Below are 22998 nucleotides of genomic sequence, written 5' to 3'. Positions count from 1 at the left end.
CTCAATGTTCTGCTCTGCTCTGCTCCATGCTGGTTTGTTTTGCACTGTGCTGGGCTGCTCTGCTGTGCTCCAGCAAGACACCTTCATTGTTTCAGCTCAGCAAGGAAAACAGTCTTCAGTCATAGGTGGAAAGGGAAAGTGTACTCAGCCAAAGGACAGCTGGCTTATATGGACAGAAGGCCATGCCCCTGGTCCCTGAGTAGTCTGACCTCCTACAATGAGAACCCCAAATTCTCACAATTTGATTGGTCCAAAGGACACTTTCCTAATTGCTCAGAATGGAGCTGCTCTGATTAGTTGATGGGATATAGCTGGACAACTCTGATTGAATTGGGAAAGCCTCAGTACTATTGGTTGAAATAGGATTCCAGGAATCTATAATAATAAAAGCGTAATATGTAAATCAACTGAACGGCCGAACAGGGGAATGACCGTCCGGACGACCTTCTGGACGAAGCCAAGGCTTCCAGGGCCAAGGCAGCCGGGGCTGCGAAGGAGTACTCTTGCACGAATTTCATGCATAAGGCTCAGATAGCGGGAACACAGTGGAGGCAGGCAGTTCAATGCAGGCCTCTCCCTGAAGTGCAGTTTGCATGAGAGGCCTCTGTGCAGAAATGACTGCTAGGCTCTTTTTCTTAAAATCTGAGCCCAGTTAGTCACCAGGAGCCCTTCTTAGTAGATGTCTTCTTTCTCAGGTTTATAATGTGAATTTCAGATACTATAATTCCTGGTTAATATGTAGAAATATATACATAAGGTAATGAATAAAATAACTGTAGTTGGTGTAATTTCCCTTTCCCACTACTCAGTTTGTATCCCCTCCACCTTCAGCTAACTCCTCGCTGGTGGTGGTCTTTCCTGGTGGGATGACAAGGGTTCATCCTGCAGGGGCCCCAAGTGGTCCTGCCTGCATTTTCATGCTATGGCCTCTGTTTCCTTTCCCACACAATCTGGAAATCCCACACAAGCTCCATCATGCCCCTCGGATCCCCACTGAGCAACAGCAAACCCCCACTGCCCCTGAAAGTCATGATCAGTCACTCCACTCAGCAGAGCACCCCTGATTCGCATGATGCCTCTGTGTGAGGCAAACATCCAGGGGAACAGGGTCTGTCCTTGGGTGTAAGCATCCTACCTGGAAATGAACACCTCTGACCCAACAGAGCCCAAAGTTGTGGGAACAGGAAGCTCACACTTTGTGAGGCATGAGTGGTTGTGAAAGGGGCCTCCCTCTCCCCAACACTTTTGCTCCTGAACTGTGACAGGAACAATGCCATCCATTGGTCCCTGACTCAGATCATACACCACCACATCCAGCCCCACTCAGTAGCCCCCATCGCTGAGAGCCGCAGCCCCAGTCATAACCTGACTCCTACAACCTTAACAGAAGACTTACCAGCTCTCATTTACTCTCCCCAAACTCCTCATAGCTCATCACCATTTCATCAACCCCATGGGGGTCTACTGCCATCTTCTCCATTTGGCAAGTGCCCTAGTGGCTCCATCTGCAACTTTGGGAGTTGAGCAATTTGTCCAGCTTGAAGGTCAGGAGCAAGGACCTGAGACCAGGTTGTTACCCTGTGTGATGCAGCCGAACCCTGCCCCTGGCACTTTTGATAGTATATCGCCCTAACCTGATGACCTGGCTCTAGGTGACAAGGGTGCAATGGTGACAGAGTTCAGGCCTGGTTGTAGGACATCTGTGGGTCACATCAGCTTTTTATCCCATCAACTCTGTTCTGAGAATCATCCAATGTGGCTCCCACCAGGGACCCAGTTATCCCTAAGACCTCTGTCCAAGGGTCAACACAGCCCCTCCTGAACGCCACTTCTCCTGATAGCCCTTCCCTCCACATCTACCTTCTCGTAGGGGAGGCCAGGGACCCACTCTCCTCCCTGGACCCTGCCACTTGAATGGGAGTGCACGGATCACATACATCAAGGGAGGGCTAGGGTGTAGGTGGAGTGTGGGCTGCTTCAGTCCACCCCCACCAGCCTGATTTGGTCACCAAAAGCCTGGAGTATGAAAATTCCTGTGAGAGAAACCCCAGCCTCTGGCATTCCAGACTTCCACGTTCCTCTCCCCTGGTTAGGTCAGGAAGGGTGAGGGAACTGCAGCCACCGCAGACCTTCATCAGCAGGACAAGGACAGGGTAGAGACAACTACTGTGAGCTTCACAATTCATAAGGTGCCTTGATAGCCAGACATTACTTAAAAATAGGTCTATTTGCTCCAAGACTGGTTTGTGTTGCCCCCTTATATAAATGTGGGGTGAAAGGGACCCCACCCCAGGGGCAAAGGAGGTAACAGCTCCTCTGGACCAGCAAGACTGCCACCACTCCACCCCCTCCTATGTACAGAACTGGCCACTGGGAGATGCCCAGGAGAGAAGGGATAAGACCCAGCCCCCACCCCTAAGTCCAGGGAACCAGGAGGGCAAGAAGTCCCTGATGTTCACTTACCCTAAAGGCTCAGGTGACTTATATACCTGCCTGAGGGTAACTGGGGCAGGTTAGTGCAGGTTCCCATGTGCAATCCTATTGATCTAGCCCCAGCCTCACTGGCCTGGGTGTGGAGCTCAGAGAAGCTGGTCAACTGGAGTGCCCCCTAAAACACTGCCCTCATACCGTGGGACCACTGCCACCTAGGTGGGTGTTGGACCACTGAAGACAGCAAGGACTGATCAACCCCAGTCCTCTCCCTATTGAGTCTTTGGCTCAGGATCGACCCCCTTCTCCAGGTGACTGCAGGAACACTGGGCTCCCAGTGAGTTTGGTGGGCGGCCCCAAGAGAGAGGCTGTCACCCCAAGATAAGATGGCACATGCCTCAATGCACGTGCTCTGTATCAGTGAACACACATCTTCCCTTTCAGCTGTCGTTCCCACCCCTGGGGGAGGAGGGCAGGCAGGATGGCATGGTTACCAGTGGGAACACTGAGTCCAGAAGGATTCAACACTACTCAGAGATGACACTGAAGTCAAGTACAGTGTCTTAGTCTAGCCTCACACCTTGCCACATGGCAACTGAGCAGGGAAAAGAGGTGTGCAGGGTTCCTGGATGTTCTCCGGGCCAAAAAGCCCCTCCCCCCAAGGCCCAGAGTTCTTATGCGACGCTGACAGCAACATCTTGGTGGTCCCTCTCATTCCATGGCTTCGAGGTACATGTGACGCCAACTCATTGGGCGTCCTGCCTAGTCTGCAGCTGTCCCCTCTGGGCCCAGGATTGGGCAGGTGGGGTGGGAGCAGGCAGGCCAGTTCTGGTTACTGCCCCAGCACTCACCCCCTAAACAATCTGGCCTACAGGGCTCTGCAGGCTGTTAGGGAGCACTGTCCAACAGAACTTTCTTCCACGATGGAATACCCTCTCTGTCCAGTGTGGCTGCCACTAGCCACACACTGCACTCCAAACACAGGGAGACCTGGGAACAGCTGGCGCAACTGAGGCGCTGAACCTTCATAGCTAGTGGCCACCTGAACTGGCAGTACAGTTTTAAGGCCCCTGAGCTTCGCCTCACCCTGCATGGCCCAGAATAGGGCCACTGGTCTCACCAGTTAGTTGGGGGAATTTAAGAATCACTCCCTCTGCCCCCAATAGAATAACATTGAGTTCCAGACGCTGCACTTCTCGGCCTCACGGAGGCAGCCCTGCTCCAGGTGTCTCAGCAGCCACAGCCCCGGGAACCTGGCCCGCAGCGTCCCTGCGGGAGTGCGCCTCCTGTGGTCTCCTGGACGTGGAAGCCCACAGGGCGGGGAGGCCACTTCGCCTCCTGTCACACCCTGGCCCCAGTGCACTCCGGTCCTCCGAGCACAATACCCCTGGGCCCCAGCTCCGGCTCACTACCCCATCCCCAACCCCGTGCACTGTGCCAGGCCATCTGCGCACAGAGCCCCACTCCCCGTCCGGCCCCGAGCACAGCTCCTCAGCTCCGCGCACAGCACCGAGCTCCCAGTACCCCCGGCGCACAGCGCCCGGGGCCACCTGTGCACGGCGCAAAGCGCCCAGGACACCCGTGAACAGCGCCTCCCGCTCGCCGTTCTCCCCACTACACACACAGAGCGCCCGGCCACCGGGTACCCCGCTCGCAGCGTCCCCGGCTACCGGGTCCCCCGCGCACAGCGCCCCCGGCGGCGGCCAAGCGGAGCCAGAGCGGGGCGGCGCACGGCGCGGGGCCGGGCCGGGCGGCTCCCGGCGCGACTTCCTGTTGTGCCTGCGCCCGGCTGCCGCCGCTGCTGCCGCCCGGCACCCTTCGCCGGCTCCCCGCGGCCCGGCGCGGAGCCGCCCATGGATTTCACTTAGGGTGGCGGCATGGCGGCGCAGTGCTGCTGCCGCAAGGCGCCCGGCGCCGAGGCCGCACCCGCCCGCCCGCCGCCGGAGCCGCCGCCCGCCCTGGACGTGGCCTCGGCCTCCAGCGCGCAGCTCTTCCGCCTCCGCCACCTGCAGCTGGGCCTGGAGCTGCGGCCCGAGGCGCGCGAGCTGGCCGGATGCCTGGTGCTCGAGCTGTGCGCGCTGCGGCCCGCGCCCCGCGCGCTCGTGCTCGACACGCACCCGGCCCTGCGCCTGCACTCGGCCGCCTTCCGCCGCGCCCCCAATGCCGCCACCGCCGCCGAGCCGTCCTGCGCCTTTGCTTTCGCCACCCCCGGACCCGGGTCCGCGCCCCCGCCCCCGCTGCCCGCCTTCCCCGAGGGGCCGGGAGCCGAGCCCTCCTGTTGCCCGCTGGCCTTCAGGGTGGACCCATTCACCGACTATGGTTCCTCGCTCACCGTCACGCTGCCGCCTGAGCTGGAGGCGCACCAGCCCTTCCAGGTCATCCTCCGCTACACCTCGACCGACGCCCCTGCTGTGAGTCCCGGCCGGGTGGGCCCGGGGCGGAGGGCTGGTCGTGGGGTCGTCTCCAGGCAGCCTCTTCCCCCTCTGCCAGGTTACTGGATGTGAGGCTGGGGCACCTGCAGGGAGGCAGGAACAGACTGGCCCAAGAGGGGCACTGGCCTCTCATCTGGCACTCCCCAACCTGGTCTTGGAATCCTGTATAGGTGCCCTCACTGATTCCCAGCTGGTGCCTGGAGAGTCCTTAGGAGGTTTGGACAGAGTGAGAGCCCAAGTGCTGGCCCAGTAACAGCATGCCACCAAGGGAGGCCTCTCCTTTCATTTGTGTAGGGACAGGCCCTGCCTAGAGACAGGGCAGCATTTGCCAAGCCATGAATCTGCTGGAGCCTAGCACTGAGGGGTGGACCAGGGGTGTCAGATGTGGAAGGGCCTCCCAGTGACCTGGGCCATCTGAGGACTTGTGGACACCAGGTCTGTTTTCTGGAGGTGGCATGAGGGGCAGACCTGGTGGAGCAGGGGGCTGAGGGCCAGATTGGCTCTAATGCTTTGGGCCTCCTGGCAGGATGCTGTGGTGGAGTGGCCCTATGCCCCCAACAGACACATGTAAGCTCTGCAGAACATGGGCACAGAGCTCCCACTGCCCCAGAGGCTCTGCCAGAAAAGCTAGATGGCCCTGGGCTCCCATGTAGACAGCACACATGTGACACCACCCCCCTCCACACACACACACACACACACACACACATACACACAACATGCACACAGCTCTGGAAGGCCCCAGGATGTTCCGTCTGTTACTGCCCATGGCATAGAAAGGGACAGGATGATGAACAGGTGGTGTTCAGGCATTAGGCCAGTAGCCACCAAGGTGACATCTGGACAGAAAGGTCCTGGACCAGACACATAACTTTGGGCTTCCTGCATGATTCCCAGGAGCACTTAGTAGGCCCTGCCACCTCCCCTCCTTCCCTGAGCTCTCTCGAGTGTGCTGGCCACTGGTGGGCTAGGATGGCCCCTGCTGCCTGCTGGGGTAGTCTGGGGCTCAGACAGATATGCCCCCCAGCACAGCAGTGAGAACTAGAGGGATGTGCTCCTCTCTGACCTTGTTATGTGAACTTGGAGCCCGTGTGCCTGGTTCACCCAAGACCGTGGCCAGCTGAGTAGTGGAATCAGGGCCCTCAACAGCCCAGTAGGGATGGAGCCAGGCCAGCAAGGGTGGCTTTTGTCCCTGGGCTTTCTATGGCTTGCTGTGGGGCCCTTGGGTGAGCGCTCAGATAGGAGGGCCAGCATGGTCCCCACAGTCTGTGCACCTCTGGGGCTGTGGGCTGGAGCACAAGGGACCTGGCCCATGAACTGGTCTACTTGTGGAGGACAGAGTTTTTATGTCTGTCCTCAATTCCCATCATCATGTGTGAATGCCCCAGGGCTCAGGGCCTGAATCCCTAAGCCTGTCCTTATGCCAAGTTAAGATGCAGCTCCCTGGGAGGCAGTTTGGGGTGCTGCAGACTCTGGGGCCCATGGTTCTTGTACCCCATTCCTGAACCCCACCCACCCACCAGCAAGAGTGACTCTCTTCCTGTCCTGTGGTGTCTGGAGCCCTTGGGCCTGCTCCTTCTCCAGCCCATCAGCACCTACACCTCTGCTCCCTGGCCCTGTGCACCCTAGGAGTTTGTGGCCCTCTCTGGGACAGGGTCCTGCCTGCCTGGGTGTCTGCCCCAACCCCTGACTTCTAGGGAGGACTCTGGAACCCATTGGTCTCTGAGGCTGAGGAGTGAGCAGTGCCCACTGGGCTGAGAGGTGGATGTGGGCAGTGGGGACAGGAGGTCTGAGCTGGGTAGAGCCCGAGGAGGGCTACAGGGGAGGGGCGGGGAGGGGTCCATGAGAGGCTGTGGTGGTAGGGTTGAAGGGAGTTTGGGGGACTAATGGAGCCTGTCTCCAGGGTGGACAGAGGGCTGCCTGCAGTATGTTCCACTGGAAGGCACTCCTTAATGCAAATTCCTGGGTCCCAGCCGGGAATCTTCTGGGGCGGGGCCCAGGAGTCTGCATGTTTTAACAGGCTCTCAAGACTGGACTCCGTAACCAATGGGGCAGCCATGGGGATCAGCAGGTTACTGCTGCGGGCTATCTGTGGTGAAGGGACAGAGACACAGCTAAAGGGAGATTTGAAGAACATTGGCAGGGGTCTGCAGGGAAGACAGCCTCTCCCAGGCTGCTGTGGGATCTGTCCATAGTGCTCCAGGCACGGGCCCCATCGGCCCTCCCCATGGCCACTTCTGTCCTGCCTGTCCTCTCTGAGTTCCTGGCCTCAGCTTACTGCCCACTGTCCCCTGGTCTGGAGCTTATCTTCCTGTGGGGGTTCCCTCCTGGCGAGGCTGATCCCATTCCCAGGGGCGACCCCAAGCTTGTGGTGCTCGCTCGTGTGGGAAGCATCAGGAAGCTGTTTCTATGTGCTGACTCCCTTTCCGGGCCGAGACCAGATTTGTTGCCAGCCAGCCTGTGAGAACTTGGACTCAGGTGTTCTGACTGTGCCTTGGTTTCCCTTTGGAGGCTGGAACGAGGGGCACAGGCTGGCTTCTGGATGCATGTCTCCCTGCCTGGTAATGACTGGAGTGGCTGTTGGCCCCCTGTGTCCTTCCTCCAGAGGCTCTGGGCCTAGAAGCCCGAGCAGGACAGCAGGTTTGGGCCCACTGTGGTGGGGAGGGCATCTACTGATGCCCTGCCTGCCGCCTGTCTGCAGATCTGGTGGCTGGACCCTGAGCTGACCTACGGCAGTGCCAAGCCCTTCGTCTTCACCCAAGGCCACTCTGTCTGCAACCGTTCCTTCTTCCCCTGCTTTGACACACCCGCTGTCAAGTGTACCTACTCAGCCGTAGTCAAGGTCAACACCTACCCACCTGGCCTCTCACTCCACCCAGGCCCAGCGGGATCATCTTCCTAGAAGGACCCCACCCTCCTCACTGGGGGGTGGTGGGAGGGTTGCTCTGCAGGGAGAGGGCTATTTGATGATTGGGGTCCTGGTCCTGGAATGAGCAAAGAACCCTGAGAAGGAGTCTCAGATGGAATTGCAGGTCCCATGGTAGGGGACAGGGCTCCTGGGCCTGCGGGTGGCAGCCCCTACCCAGGGGGTCAAGAGGTTTGCAGACAAGGAGCTTAGCATGGGGGTTCTCTGATGGGGTGATGGGCTCCCTGACAGGTTTGGGGCTCTCTGACCCAGTTTGTGGGTACCCTGACAGAGGGCATGGGGTTCCTCATAAGTACACTAGGCTCCCTAACCTCAGTTGTGGTGTGCTCTGTTGAGGGAATGTGGGGTTCCTACATGAATATGGGTTTTTCCGACCTGGGTTGTAGGATTTTCTATTGGGGACTTGGGGTGCCTGATCTGAGTTGTAGGTGCCCTGATGGGTGGGGCGTCCCATGTGCAGGCCCCCTCGGGGGTGCAGGTGTTGATGAGCGCCACAAAGAGCACCTACGTGGAGGAGGAGGGCGTCTACCACTTCCACATGGAGCACCCTGTTCCCGCCTACCTCGTGGCCCTGGTGGCCGGGGACCTGCAGCCGGCAGACATTGGGCCCAGGTAGAGTCTTTGAGTCTTGCTTCCTGCAGCAGCTGCTGCTGTCACCTGGCTCCCTGGCCTTGGGGAGGAACCACCACAGGCTGGGTGTGCGGCCTGCGTCAGACCCCACACTGTGGAGACCAGCCCTGCCTCGTTGCCATGGCCTGGGGCCATTCCTGCCAGGCTCCTCTCACCCCACATACCCCCAGACCTGGCAGCCTGGCCCCTGACCACCGGGCATCCTTCTCAAGCCCACGCAGGTTCCTTCTACTTAGAGATAAAAGGAACCAAGCAGCCCCTCCACGTTTGGCTTGGCCCCTACCATAAGAGGGCCTGCTAGTGGCTTTCCAGTGAGGCAAGGGGTGAGGGTGGGTAGGAGCGGGCTGGCCTTCAGTCAGGTTGGACAAGGCATGGGTGGTACTTGAGCCCAAAAGCAGAGGGAGGGGCTGGTGAGGTGAGCAGGGCAGAGTGAGCCTCAGCCCATGCTCTCCCTGCTGTGATAGGAGCCGTGTGTGGGCCGAACCGTGTCTCCTGTCCATGGCCACCAGCAAGCTGTCAGGCGTGGTGGAGCAGTGGCTGAGTGCGGCCGAGCGGCTGTATGGGCCGTATATGTGGGGCAGGTATGTCCTGGAGCACCTGGGAGCCCTGGCAGGCCACAAGAGGGGTCAGAGGGCAAATCCACATCCTACCCAGGAACAACTGGGGGGCCCCTTGTCTGGCCTTCTGGGAAGGAAGTGATACTCACCCCCCAGGTCCCCAACCCTCTCACGGTCACTGGCTTACCCTCCCTCCCGGGGCAGGTACGACATCGTCTTCCTTCCCCCTTCCTTCCCCATCGTGGCCATGGAGAACCCCTGCCTCACCTTTGTCATCTCCTCCATCCTGGAGTGTGACGAGTTCCTGGTCATCGATGTCATCCACGAGGTGGCCCACAGCTGGTTTGGCAATGCCGTTACCAATGCCACCTGGGAAGAGATGTGGCTGAGCGAAGGCCTGGCCACCTATGCCCAGCGCCGCATCACCACCGAGACCTATGGTACTGCCTGCGGCCAGCCCAGGGGCAGGGGACGGGAGGTGAGGGCTCTGCTCTGGACTTGCACTGGCTGGCACCACCAGGGCTGTCCCAGGCACTGCAGAGGAGCTGACAGCCAGCCCAGCCTCCAGGGTGCAGGCCCCTGCTGTGGTGTGTCCAGGGAGGTGGCCTTGGGTCAGCTCCACAAGGCTCAGGGCAGGGACACCCACGCACCTGCTCTGTGCTCAGGCCTGCCCCCTGGCCTCCCGCCTCCCCTGCCTCTGTGACCATCCAGGTGCTGCTTTCACCTGTCTGGAGACGGCCTTCCGCCTGGATGCCCTGCACAGGCAGATGAAACTCCTCGGAGAGGACAGCCCAGTCAGCAAGCTGCAAGTCAAGCTGGAGCCAGGTACCCACTCCCTCCAGGCCCTACTCCAGGCTCTGCAGATGTCACCCCACAGCCTTCTCTCCCGCCCTCTGCTTGCTCTATTCCCACTATGGCTGAGTCCCTGCAAATGCCAAGCCAGGTGACCCAGCCCCAAGAACGCCTCCCGAGGCTCCCTCAGCCTATCGCCGCCTCTCATGGCTCTGAGCACTTGTCACTGTGGTGGGTGGGCCCTCTCCCTACTAAGGTGGGCCCTCCCCCTACCAAGGCATCTGACTCCTGTGGAACAGTGGCCCTTGGCCCTTCTTGCTCCACTCACCTGACCGCCCCTGCCTGTTCCCCGGAACATAGAAGGGGGGCATGACCTAGCACCAGTGTTGTTTCAGGGGTGAACCCCAGCCACCTCATGAACCTGTTCACCTACGAGAAGGGCTACTGCTTTGTCTACTACCTGTCCCAGCTTTGTGGGGACCCCCAGCGCTTTGACGACTTCCTTCGAGTGAGTAACCCCATCCTGGACAGGTCCTGTCCCTCCTGCCCCTGTCCCCGCCCAGTCCCCAGGCCTGCTGAGCTCTGTCCCAACCTCACAGGCCTACGTGGAGAAGTACAAGTTTACCAGTGTGGTGGCCCAGGATCTTCTGGACTCCTTTCTGAGCTTCTTCCCGGAGCTGAAGGAGCAGAGTGTAGACTGCCGGGCAGGTGAGGCCAGCCCACTAGGGGAATGCTGGTGTGAGGGGGGTTGGGGACCTCACCTGCACAGGATGCCACTTCTGCCTGGAGAAAGTCCCACAGGTTCATCCATCCTTCCTTCAGACACCCTCCCTGGACAGTGTGAGCCTCAGGCTGGGAGGCCATGGAAACAGAGAGGAGGGTGTGCTTCCCAGCCTGGTGGAGCCCAGGGGGCTTCCAGGAAGAGGTGGCACTTGGGCCAAACCGACCTATTTAGGCAGTCTCAGAAGGGGGCCATGAAAACAGTGTGTGCAAAGGGCCTTGGTTGGCAGGGTGGAGGGAGGTTTGCCTCAGAGCTCACTGAAGCCCACTGGCCTGCTTGACACCCATGAGGGTATCCCTGGGGGTATGAGAGCTTAGAGATTAAAGGAGGGGTCTGAGGTATAGGAGAGGCCAAGATTTGCTGGAGGGCAGTGAGGTGTGGATGGGCATTCTGGGTGGGGTGAACCTGTTTTGGAAGGTTTGTTAAGTGTACCAAGGGTTTTTAGAGGTGGGGGTGGGCAGAGCCTGCCCCCACAGCTGCCAGTACCAGGGCTTTAAATAAGGAATGTCGCTTTATCAGCATGGTACACAGACCACTGCCCCTCAGTGCTAAGGTTGGGTTTTAAGTGCCCCATTGTCTTGTACCCAGGAGAAGCAGGGGGACTGGAGTCCCTTACTCATCAACTGGAGCCTTCTGGTCTCCCTGTGCCCCCTAGACAGAAGCCAATCTGGTGGTTTGAAGTGGCAGGTGCTAGTGCTGACCCCAGCCTCCCCACACTGTCCCTGCCTTGGGGGCTTCTGGGCCCTGGAATAATCATGCTTAGGGATTGGGGACTCCTGGGCAGGCCTTGGATGGCCCCTCCCAGCCCAGTGGGGACCCCAGGATCACACCTCCCTGCAGGGCTGGAGTTTGAGCGCTGGCTCAATGCCACGGGGCCACCGCTGGCCGAGCCTGACCTGTCTCAGGGATCCAGCCTAACCCGGCCCGTGGAGGCCCTCTTCCGGCTATGGACCGCGGAGCCCCTGGAGCAGGCAGCTGCCTCAGCCAGCGCCATCGACATCTCCAAGTGGAGGACCTTCCAGACGGCACTCTTCCTGGACAGGCTGCTGGATGGGTCCCCGCTGCCCCAGGGTGGGTCCTGGAGCTGCTGGGGTGGCTGGGGAGGGGTGTGCCTGCCAACCTTGACCTGCCCTTGGCCCCGCAGAGGTGGTGATGAGCCTGTCCAAGTGCTACTCCTCCCTGCTGGACTCCATGAACGCTGAGATCCGCATCCGCTGGCTGCAGATCGTAGTCCGAAACGACTACTACCCTGACCTCCACCGGGTCCGGCGCTTCCTGGAGAGCCAGGTGTGGTCACCTGCATGGGGCCCTGCCTCTCCCACCCCCACCACCTCACCTGACCCTCCGGTCTGGCTGCTCAGGCTGGGCATCCCAGAGAACGGGGTGTGGAAGACTTGGCATCTGGGGTGGCAGTGGGGTGGGTACCACATGGGAAGAGTCCAGACCCCTTTCCCCCCCCCCCCCCCCAGTTCTTGGGAGGCCGTGTCTGGAGGGGACAAGCTGGGAGCAGTCTGGAGGTCTAGGCCCACTTGGTCCTGGCCTATGGGCATTTGGGCTCCTAGCCTAGGCACCAGGGGCATCTGAGCTTCTCAGAGCCCTAACGGTTCCAGGCTTACAGGGGCCTCTCTGCCCTGTCCCATCATTGCCCCCAGCCCAAGCTCCCTCTGCAGAAGGCCTGTAGTGGGGGTGAGAGGCTAACAGGGGCCTCCCTTTGGCACTGAGAGTCTGGGCCCAGGGCAGGTGGGCTGGCAGAGGGGCAGGAGAGCAGCCAGTGTGACCCATGTCCCCCGCCCAGATGTCCCGCATGTACACCATCCCGCTGTATGAGGACCTCTGCACTGGTGCCCTCAAGTCCTTTGCGCTGGAAGTCTTCTACCAGACACAGGGCCGGCTGCACCCCAACCTGCGCAGGACCATCCAGCAGATCCTGACCCAGGGCCTGGGCCCCAGCGCAGAGCCCGGTGCAGAGCAGGGTGGTACTGGAGCAGAAGCCGAGGGGGACGTGGACACGCCTGCCCTGCTGCTCGGGGACGAGGCCCCCAGCAGCGCCATCGCTCTCAGGGACGTCAACGTGTCTGCCTAGCCCAGACCTCCCAGACACCACAATTGTGCCTTCTGTGGCCCAGGCCTGCCATGACTGCACATCGGCTCTGGCCACGAGCTCTGCCTGGGTCCACACATGCCCCTCCTGTGGCTTCTCCCAGGGACTTCCTCATGGCCAGCCGAGGCCCGTGGACATGGCCCCCCAGCTCTCTTGCACTGCAGGCCCCAGAGCAGCCAGCACACGCCACGTCCTTCTGTCTCAACACTGACTGCCGGACTCTGCCCCTGGGGTGACGGCCCCACCGTCCCATAGCGACCACCACACTGTGCCTTATGTCTGCTGGGAGGCCTGAGCTGCGCTGTCCCCACAGCATGCCTCCCGCAGAGCCCTGCACCCCGAACCTGGGGTGAGCAGCCTCGGTTGGCCCCTGGCAGAGGGTCGAGGATGCAGACACGCCCTCAGTGTGAGGGCAGGGGACACCGAGGAGAGAATGGACATCCCTGGGGACGGGCCCCTGGAAGGCCTTAGCCCCTCAGGGAACATGGGGTCCCGGGCCCCAGGGGATGTGGGACAGGATGTCTATCTTGGGGCTACTGGGCTGGTGCAGCTGTGCCCGAAGGGAAGGTAGCAGGTGGTGCTGGTGCTCTTTTTAGGCCCACCATGCTGGGAGAGGCCTGGGGACCCCAAGCTCAGAGCTGGGCCACCCAGAAGACTGCTGTGACAGGGTCACCGTGATATCCCATTAAACCTCCACTCTGAAAATGACCTCCCAGCTTGTGCATCCCAACCTTTGTCCTTTGCATGTGCCTGAGTGCTCTGGGGTGAGGTCAGGAGCTGGTCGAAGCCCATCCTCAGACACACAGGCCCCTAGCCAGCGGCAGGAGGATTCTAGATGGGGCTGAGGGGCTTCCTCTGCACCAGCCACTCCCGGCCATCTGACTGCCCGGCAGCCTCTGGGCTCTAAGGACCAGCCTTCTCGGCTCCTAGGCCAGGCCTCTGGGGCCCCCCATTGGACCCTCAGACACCAAAGCAAAGGTAGGCCACTTGTCACCACCTTTTGGGCCTTTCTCAGCAGTGGTTCCCCACCCCAAAGGAGTAAAAGGAAGAGAGGAGTGGTGGGGTGTTTCATCTCAGAGGAGCGAGACAGGGTGGGGCAGGGTTGTGGCAGCCACTAGAGTAGGTCCTGAAGAGGCTGTGGTACAGGGGGGGCTTAGAAGAGGGACTAAGGTTGGGGATTCCCACTCAGGCCATCACGAAAAGAACGGCTGAGCTGTGGGCTGTGCCATGATGCAGCCACTGGGTTTACAGGGTGGCGACTGGGCTATGGCCAACAGAGCAGCTATGCTGTCTGGTTACGGGTCTCATGCCAGGATTACATGCTCTGGTCCAAAGTGACATGTCACCCAGCCCACTGGCCAGACCCAGGCCCAGAGCTCCCCTTTTCACAAGGAGCTAGGACATGGTGGGACCAGAATGGCAGGCCAGCAACCCTGGTGTCACCACAACCAGCCCCCAGGTCACCAAATATCCCGTTGACTTTTCCCTGCACTTCAGACCTCCCCTCCCCAGGAGGTGCCTCCCCCCACCCCTCCCCGCCCAGTCATGGCACAAGCCCATACCCAGAGTCTTGGGTAGTCTCCAGGAATGGGGTCCGTGCGCCAGCCTTGCACCAGGGCCTGCTGGAGCTTCACTCAACCCAAGGACATTCACCCTCCCTACAGGGAACAGGGAACAGGCCACTGCAACACCATCCTGGGAAGGAGGACACAGAAGGTGCCTAGCAGCCCCTGCCCTGCCAGGCAGGTGCTGCAAGGGACCCTGTCCTGGGAATGGGCAGCTCTGGGGCCTTGTCTCCAGCCTCAGGGGTCTATCCTCATCCTGTCTTCTTGGCCTCCTGAACATGGCACTGGCCAAGAAGCCCTCCTAGGGGGTTGCGCTGCTTCTCAGCCTCTTCCCTGCCAAGGCTGTGTGCAAGTCTCGAGTTTCAGACTTTCAGTCCTGGCTCTGAGTTTCTTTGGCAGTTCAGCTGTCACAAAGCGGTGGCCTCAACACGTGCTTGGTTCCAGTTCCATGGGCCCGCAGCCCTCCTGGTTGGTCACTGCTGAGAGGGGCTCCACCCTGCCAGCCTGTAAGGACTTTGGAAAGCTCAGAAGCAGCTCTAGCTGTCATAACAGAAGTGACCACACCCATATCCTTGATGTCTGGACCTTGATCTGCCCTCTGTGTCCAGCAGGGTGCTCTTAGCCCAGGTGTCCCTGCATCCCTAGCTTTTCTCAATCCCTTTCCTCCCAGCTTGCAAACCTAGAATACTTTTCCGACCATATTTTCTTAGTAGTATCTTCTCAACGCAGCCTGTGATCAGCACGTGCTGTTTCCCAACCTCTTCACTAGACCAAATTATTTAGGACGTCATCGGTCTCGTGAGCATTCACAGCTGTTTTCCCACATGTTCCTTGGCTGCAACATTCCTGCTTTCAGTGATGGGCCCCAGCCAGCCCCCAAGCCGGCAGCACACATTCTGGGTGTTGTTAGAGTAGCACCCTCGCCAAGGGGGTGCTTTTTTTTAATATATATATTTTTAAATATACTTTATTGATTTTTTACAGAGAGGAAGGGAGAGGGATAGAGAATTAGAAACATCGATGAGAGAGAAGAAACATCAATCAGCTGCCTCCTGCACACCCCCTACTGGGGATGTGCCCGCAACCAAGGTACATGCCCTTGACTGGAATAGAACCTGGGACCCTTCAGTCCGCAGGCTAACGCTCTATCCACTGAGCCAAACCGGTTAGGGCAAGGGGGTGCTTTCTATACCACGTAGGCTAAAGTACACTCCAGCAACAGACAACTCTGAAATACCAAGATTTCAACCTACCAGGTTTATTTCTCCTTGTGCTCTTTGTTCACTTCAGGCCAGCAATGGGGTGGGGGCTTCCTGGCACTGGGTCCTCAGGGAGCCATGCTGAGGGATGACAGTACATCTCGAACATTCCAGGCACCTTACCACAGATAAACAAGGGGCTCACACTGATGGACACGGGACCGTGCACCCCTTCTGTTCACACTGGCCTCATGCAACATACATTGCGGGACAGAGAATGGAGTACTGAGGCCGTAGGAGGGTGGTGTCGATGGAGCTGGAAGAGGGGAGTGTGTGTGAACACCAGATCTGCTGGGGCCCAGGAAGGTAGGACCTAGACAAGAGGACTTCTACGAGGCAGGATGGAGAGTTGAAGCCTGAGGAAGGGTGAGGGAGATGCAATTTGCATGTAGAGCCTGCGCTGCCCACAGCCTCTCTGGGTCCGAGGGTCCAGATAAGGTTTTCTGGGTCCCAGGCCATGTCTTGTGCAGTCCAGGCTCATCCCTGGGGTGCTTCTCTCCCACCACCATCCCCAACTCTTACTAGTGTAAGTCCCCCTGTTCTAGGCCAGACGCCTTGGGCAGAACTTCTGGGAACTTCCGACCTAAAGATGCGGCTCACATGGGAGAATCGGTGAAGTATGAGAAGGAGAGCCACTCAACACACCAAACCAGCGGAGCAGCCAGCCAGCCGAGGAATCAGAAGAGGACTTTACAATCCAGGGCGTTAAAATCTCAGCCACACGAGGGGGCTGGAAATAAGCCATGGGACAGGGAAAGGCACTGGTGAGACGAAGGGAGTGTAAAAGAACCTGCCAGAGACCTTGAAATGTTTTAAGGGGCTATTATTAAAAACGAAAAGTCAGTAAATGGTCACAACGAAGACTGGATGCATGGGCTGGAATAGCAAGACAAATGCTAGAGTTAGCAAGGGGGCTTTGAAAGGGGAAAGTATACAGGCAGTTGTCAGAGGGTTTACTGAAGATCTGAGAGTCAAAGGGAGACAGAAAAAGCCACACGAAAACGTTCAGAAAGATCAAGGCATCCTTAGTCTCAGCATGTCCTTATTCCACACCCAGGTGACTCTCTGTTGGCCCTCACCCACCCGGACCCCAGCCTCATTTCCTTAGCCACTGACTGCCTCCCCTACCCTCTTACACCTCCACATCCAGGCTGAGACACCTGTAGCAGCCATGCCCTGGGCAACTCACATACCCATCAAGGTGTTTTCCTGACACAGCTTTCCTTTATTTAGAAGAATCTGATGTTAGCTCTTAAGGCTATTGTCCTACTTTCTCTCTGTGGACCCTGAGAAAGAAGATGCCTATTAAGAAGGGCTCCTTGTCACTGACTGGGCTCAAATTAAAAAAAAAAACAAAAAACACACAAACAAACAAACAAAAAACAAAAAAAAACAAGCCTAGCGGCCATTTCTAAACTGAGGCCTCAACATGAAAACTGCACTTCAAGGAGCAGCCTGCACTCAACTACCTGCGTTTGCACTGAACTGTTTGCCTGCATCATGTTTGCCATCTGAGCCAGCCCTAATAGAGGAGTTCCTGGAATCATATTTCAACCAACAGGACTGAGGCTTTCCCAATCCAATCAGAACTGCACAGCAATATCCCCATCAGCTTCTATACTGACCAATCAGAGCAGCTCCATTTTGATCAATCAGGATAGTGCCTTTTGGGCCAATTGAATCACAAAAATTTGTGGAGTCCACATATACATGAGGATAGAACACTCGGGGACCAGGGGTGGGGACTTGTGTTGGTATAAGCCAGCTCCCCTATGGCTCAGAGAGGTCACTTTTTTTTTTTTTAAGAGAGAAAGGGAGGAGAAACAGAAATGTAGATGTGAGAGCAGAGCATCAATTGCCAACCTGCGTGCTCCCCACCCAGAGACCCAGCCCACAACCGTGCATGTGCCCTCACCCGGAATCGAACCAGCAACCTTTCAGTTGCTGACACCAACCAACTGAGCCACATTGGCCAGGGCCACAGAGGGAACTTTTAATTTCCACTGAAGGTTGAATTTCCCCCTGAAACACTAGAGATTTCTCACCAGAGCAGAGCAGACCCACAAGGAGCACGGCACAGCTGGTTAGCCAGAGAGGGTCCTGACCCCAAGGCTACCTCACAATCATGCTGTCTTCATAGCCATGCACATTGAGCTATCTTGCACTGAACAAAGTTCCCTTCTTCACTGCACTCCAAACTAGGGGTTCTTGTCAACATGAAACTGGCACCAAGGACCATTGGTTGACATCTCTAAATAGTCACCTGGCCACACACAGGGAGAACTGAAGCCTCAGAGGAAGGAAGTGATTGCTAAATGTGGGGTTGGGCAGGCTGTCCATAGCACCCCAGCCCAGCACAGCACCTCGGAGGGGCTTTAATGGGATTGGGGCAGGGTGCTAAAGAGATCACTACCACCCACCCCAGACAAGCCTCTTGGTTCAAAAAATAAATGGGTAAGTGGAGGGGAAAAGATTCCAGTCTGCAGTGACTGCGGCAACATCCATGATGCACGGGGCAGCCTACACCTGACATGTGCTCACTTCAAGGATGGGAGTCAACTGTGGGGATTACCTGCATTGTGTTCATAATATAACTTAACATGTGACCATTGGGAGCAATAGTGTGTGTGTGGGGGAATCCTATCAGGAGCATGTATTTTTAAAATCTTTATAAAAATCTATTTGAATCAAGAGGATACACCTGGAAGTGAGATCTCAACAGACTAAGTGCTTCCATATTATTTTTATAATGGTTTTTTAAAAAAAAAAAAAAAACCTGAAACTTAATCTAAAACATGACCCCAACAGAATCCACTTCTCCCACAGCAATGAGCAAAGTGAACAAGGTCTGCCTGGTTTGGGAATGCTGGCGTCCTATTGAGCTAAGCTGCCCTCTCCTCCCTTTGTAGCTCCGTTTGTAGAATAGGACCTGTGGGATGTGTGAGGATCATACAAACTCACTGTCTCATTGTTTCAAATGAGTTTGACCCTTTGAGCTCTCAGGGGTGGAGCCCTCACTTCTGCAGAACCGCCCAAGGTTGCTCTTAAGACTGAGATGGTCCCTGTTCCAGTCCTACATGCAAGATTTCTGAAGGCAGGGGAAGGCGACAGATCCAAGCTTCCAGGACCCCAATTCCTCTCCCTACCCCAGCTGAGACATCCTGATGTGTGGCCCTCACTCCCACAGCCCAGGACCAGGACCTTCACTGACCATCCCCCACAGCCCAGGACCAGCAAACACTTTGCATCATTTCTCACTTAATCCTCATAACCGCTGTGGACCTTCTGTACCACAGTTTGTAGATGAGGAGACAGAGGCTCAGACAGTGATCTGGACACCTGACCAGCAGGACCAGATTTCCAGTGATTCTTGCTCGGGTGATTTCAGAGCATTCCAGGCTCCCCAGCAGCTGCTCTAGACACCTCCTGGACCCGCTGGGGTAGACATTTGATCAATCAGGAAATCCACCCTCCATCTCTCAGGGCTCAGAGGGCAGAGTTAGCTCCAGGATGTGGGCTAGCAGCTGGTCCTGCAGGCCCAGGGCCTTGCTGAGATGGGGAGCTCCATGTTGAAGCCAGAGCCTGCTTCCCACCTGTCTTGGCCCTTCATGAGAATCCCAGAGAGAAGGCCTTGCTCAGAGGGCAGGCGCCCCCCTGCCTGCAGGCCCAGGACAATGGACCTGTTCGGTGGCTGCTGGGAGTTGGGGCATGGGGCCTGCACTGTTTTTTGGGCCTGAAAGTGCCCTGCAATTCAGACCTGTCAGTGTAACCAAGAATGTCTCTCACCCAAGTCTGCATCAAGGCCTTTTCTTAAACAAAAACTGTCCTTTTTCTAAGTCTCGTGAACTTCCTAAACTGATGGTGCCTAAAGCCAGTGCTACCTGCCTCCAGTCACTCAAAGCCCTGATGGTTCCACCTCTGGACCATGTCAGAGCTCTGGACTGCCACACCCTCAGCACCTCCACAGGCTCTCAAACTGTCTGCCATCCATCCCCTGCACATGCCACTCTCATCTCACTCCTTGGGGACACAGTGGTCTAAAAATACATCTACAAATTTTCTGATGCTCCTCCCTGAAAATGTGGACCTTGACATCCTCCCCTTGGGTGTGGGCTGGACTGGTGACTCACTTCTAATGAATGGAATGTTGTAGAAAGGAGTGTGACATCATAGGTGGGTCATAACAGTGTGGCTTCTGCCTTTCCTGTCCCTTGGATCACCTGCTCTGGGAGAGACCAGCTGTCCTGACGTGAGTAGCTTCCTGGAGGTCCACGTGACAAGAACTGAGGCCTCCTCTGAGTGAGCCTGCAAGTGGAATCCTCCAGCTCACTTCAGTCCTGGCCAACATTTTCACTGCAATTCCCCAAGACCCTGAGCCAGACCACTCGAGTCACACCCACAGTCCTAACCCATTAAATTTTGGGGTAATTTGATACACAGTAAATAATTAATGAAGGGCAATTTTAGGATCGACCAGTTGTAGAGCTCAGAGACGTCATCAGAGACCAAGGCTCTTTCTGTCTGCTCTAGATTCTCAGCACATTGGCCTTTGTTCTCTGGTTTGTCCCCCTGTGGTCACCAGCTGGTGAACATTCCCACAGGCTGGCTGGAGAAATCCACCCTCCTGCCTTCTGTAGACTGCTTCCTGTGCCCCATTGCCCAGAGCTGGGTACATGCCCCTTTCTGAAACTCCTCACTCTGGAGCTGGGGACAGTTCCAAATGCCCCAAGTGCCAACAACTACATAGAACCAATACCAGAGCTCTTGCTGGTGAGGAGTGGCTGTGCAGTGGATCCCAGTGGAATGTGGCAGTTGGCCAAGCCAGGGCTATGCCCTCGACACAGTATACCATCCCTTGCTCTCCACCAGCTAATCAGCGCTCCCCTCCCCACCAGCACCTAACTTGGGGGGATTTGCAGGCATGATACATTTCTAGTCTCTGTATCCCCATGAGAATGCAGTGTACAGGTAATAATGCCTGTTTTTTGCCCACTGAACAAATGGAGAAGAGTTGTGGGATTCAGAGGAGAGACCCCTTCTGGCAAGGAAGTCAGGGAACATCCCTTGAAAAATGATAGGGGCAGTCATCCAGGCAGAATAAGGGGTGTGAGCAAAACCATGGAACACAGAGTCTCCAGAAAGGTGACAACCCGGGGAGTGGGGGTGGGTGGGTGGGGGGACACACAAGTGGATTCGGGTTGGGGAAGAGAAGACAAGGCTGTTTTCATAGGACCCATGCCCCCAGATGAAGTAGAGCCCAGGCCTTGCCTGATTTCTCTCAGCTACAGGACAGCCTCCAGCTTGCCGTGGGGTGAGAATCATCTTCTGTGAGAGCACCATGGGGGTCCTAAATGGTTATGAAGTAAGCCCTAGCATCCAGAGGGGTGTTGGGCACTGTGGTCACCCCTTTTGTAGAACCCCAGCAGAGATGAGTACCCTAGGCCCGCAAACCAAGGGGCTGAGGCCTAGTGGGGTCAAGGTAACACAATGCCACGCTATCACTAGCAGCTGCGACTGGACCAGGCCCTGCCCAGTCTCTCAGCGGGAGGAGCTGCAGCTGTCACAGAACCTGGGGCTCCAAGCAAGCAAAGGTCAGGGGCAGGGGCTTCTGGATCAGGTTGTTTTTCATCCACCAATAGGGACCTCACTGGAAGGCCCTCTTAACCCCTGCCCGACCCTCTGTGAAGGCAGAGTGAAGTAGTTCGGAGGGGCAGGTAGAGTGTAAGCCTCTGGCTGGCCGTCTTCCTTCCAGGGAACGGGGATGGCGACACGCTGGTTCCTGCAGCAAAAGTGAGTCCTTGAGCAGGTCCCGCAATCACTGTCTTCACCTCTCTGCAGCACTGAGCGGCCGTGAGTTGTAACCGCACGCCCAGCCCACCAGGACCAGAAGCCGGCCACCTGGGGACCAGGAGGATGCTCCAGCGCCGGCCCTGCCCCGCTCAGGACCCAGCTTCTGATGCCAAGCCGCCTTGAGGCAGCCTCCCAGGCCTAGGGAGACCCTCCCCTGGGCCGTCTTATTCCCACGAACCCAGGACACAGCTACAACACCGGCAGACACGTCCGACCGCTCACTACCTGCCCGCCCCAGCGGGTCTCCCATTGGATCCGCCCACAAAGGCGGATCCGCCGCCGCACGCCGGAAGGAGAGGCGCGTTCTGGGAGGCAGCGCTGCATGCTGGGACCGGTGGTCCACGGCGCGACCTCGGCCGAGGCGGCTTCTCCGCTCCCTTCAGCCCTCATAGCCCGTGAGTCCAAGCGGTTCCGACGCCCTGGCCCGACCCGCACAGGCCCAAGGACAAGACTCCCGCCAGCCTCGCAGAGGGTGAACCTCGGCAGGAACAGTTCCGGGCACCTTCGGCCCGGAAGGAGAAGTGCCGCCGGGGCGACGTCGCGCGTCGCGAGAGGCGAGGTCGGAAGCCACGCCCTCGGGGGCTGGGGCCACCGAGCGGCGGTGGAGTCCGTGCAGCGGCTCTGACCCGGGGGGAGAGCCTGGCGGAGCATTGGGGGGCGTCGGCCATCCCGGGACCGGCAGCCGACTAGGCCCCTCGCGGGGCTGCGCTCCCCCTGGGCCCCGCTCGGCGCTGGGGGGTGGGCTGCATATGGGAGCCCGGGGCGCCCAAGATGCGCGCGCCCGCCAGGGAGCTCTTCCGGGACCCCGCCTTCCCTGCCTCGGACTCCTCGCTCTTCTCCAGTTTCTCCACGCCGCTGGCCCAGTTCCGGGGGGACATCACGTGGAGGCGGCCTCAGGTGAGCGGCTGGCAGGGTCTTGGTTAAGGTCTCTGCACGGTGTTCCCTGCCGGGGTGCGAGCGCGGAGGCCGGCTCGGTGGCCGGGGTCAGCCCGGTCTGGGCGCGCGGTGGCCCGCAGGGTCTGCCTGCTGTCCTCAGGAGTAGGTTCCCAGGCTCCCTACCCCACATGGTAGCTCCCTCTGAAGCTGATTAAGGGTGTGCTAAGCCCCGAGCTCTGGGTCCCCACCTGTGAGAGCGCAGTTCCGTTCCGAAGGGGATTGAGGCACAGCGAGAGGGGCGTGTCCACAGACACAAACCCAGCCCCACCTCCCTGCTCCTGCTCTGAAGGGCGTCTCACCAGAGTTCGCTTCTAGTTTGCTTGTGTGTCTGCTGATCTTCTCGTGCTCTCATGGAAGGGCCAGGATGAGCCTATGAAGCAAAGCCACTCTGCTCTGCAGATTTCTCTTTTGGACTTAGTGCACCTGCATTTTCAGATGTAAACATCTTTTTTTTAAAATATATTTTATTGATTTTTTACAGAGAGGAAGAGAGAGGGATAGAGAGTTAGAAACATCGATCAGCTGCCTCTTGCACATCCCCCACCGGGGATGTGCCCGCAACCAAGGTACATGCCCCTGACCGGAATGGAACCCGGGACCCTTGAGTCCGCAGGCCGGGGCTCTATCCACTGAGCCAAACCGGTTTCGGCCAGATGTAAACATCTTAAGGTGGTAACTTAAAGGGATGCTTTGGCCTAGTGTTATGTTGACATCTGTAGAAATTGTCTGCTGAATAACA

The 22998-nt window shown here is 57.9% G+C and overlaps 2 protein-coding genes across 13 annotated transcripts in view; both read left to right on the top strand.

Annotated features, from left to right (window-relative positions):
• Window positions 1–4186: 4186 nt before the first annotated feature.
• Window positions 4187–13357, top strand: RNPEPL1 (arginyl aminopeptidase like 1). Of its 3 annotated transcripts, XM_008138461.3 has the most exons (11): window positions 4190–4841; window positions 7564–7704; window positions 8249–8400; window positions 8883–8999; window positions 9180–9415; window positions 9687–9800; window positions 10163–10275; window positions 10367–10475; window positions 11389–11619; window positions 11693–11835; window positions 12344–13357. In XM_008138461.3, the coding sequence occupies exons 1-11, from the start codon at window positions 4308–4310 to the stop codon at window positions 12629–12631; spliced, it is 2178 nt and encodes a 725-aa protein (XP_008136683.2). In that variant the 5' UTR covers window positions 4190–4307; the 3' UTR covers window positions 12632–13357. The 3 variants fall into 3 exon arrangements, with proteins under 3 accessions (XP_054579143.1, XP_008136683.2, XP_054579142.1); XM_054723168.1 differs by lacking the exon at window positions 11389–11619 and having other exon boundaries at window positions 4187–4841; XM_054723167.1 differs by lacking the exon at window positions 7564–7704 and having other exon boundaries at window positions 4191–4841.
• An 8205-nt stretch (window positions 13358–21562) lies between these two features.
• The window catches only part of CAPN10 (calpain 10), a 13033-nt gene continuing 11597 nt past the window's right edge, over window positions 21563–22998 (top strand). For 2 of the 10 annotated variants that reach the window (XR_008557385.1, XR_008557386.1), the window contains exon 1: window positions 21563–22220. Coding sequence is in view for 8 of the 10 variants with exons in the window: in XM_054722745.1 (XP_054578720.1) it covers window positions 22095–22220 (126 nt within the window). In the remaining 2 variants the exon portion in view is untranslated. The remainder of the gene's footprint in view (window positions 22221–22998) is intronic. The other 8 variants (XM_054722745.1, XM_054722750.1, XM_054722748.1 and 5 more) reach the window with 8 other exon arrangements.

Source organism: Eptesicus fuscus, chromosome 11 (assembly GCF_027574615.1).
Source record: "Eptesicus fuscus isolate TK198812 chromosome 11, DD_ASM_mEF_20220401, whole genome shotgun sequence".
NCBI lineage: Eukaryota > Metazoa > Chordata > Mammalia > Chiroptera > Vespertilionidae > Eptesicus > Eptesicus fuscus.
The sequence above is the reverse complement of the archived record's forward strand: the minus strand, read 5'-3'. Positions and strand labels throughout refer to the sequence as shown.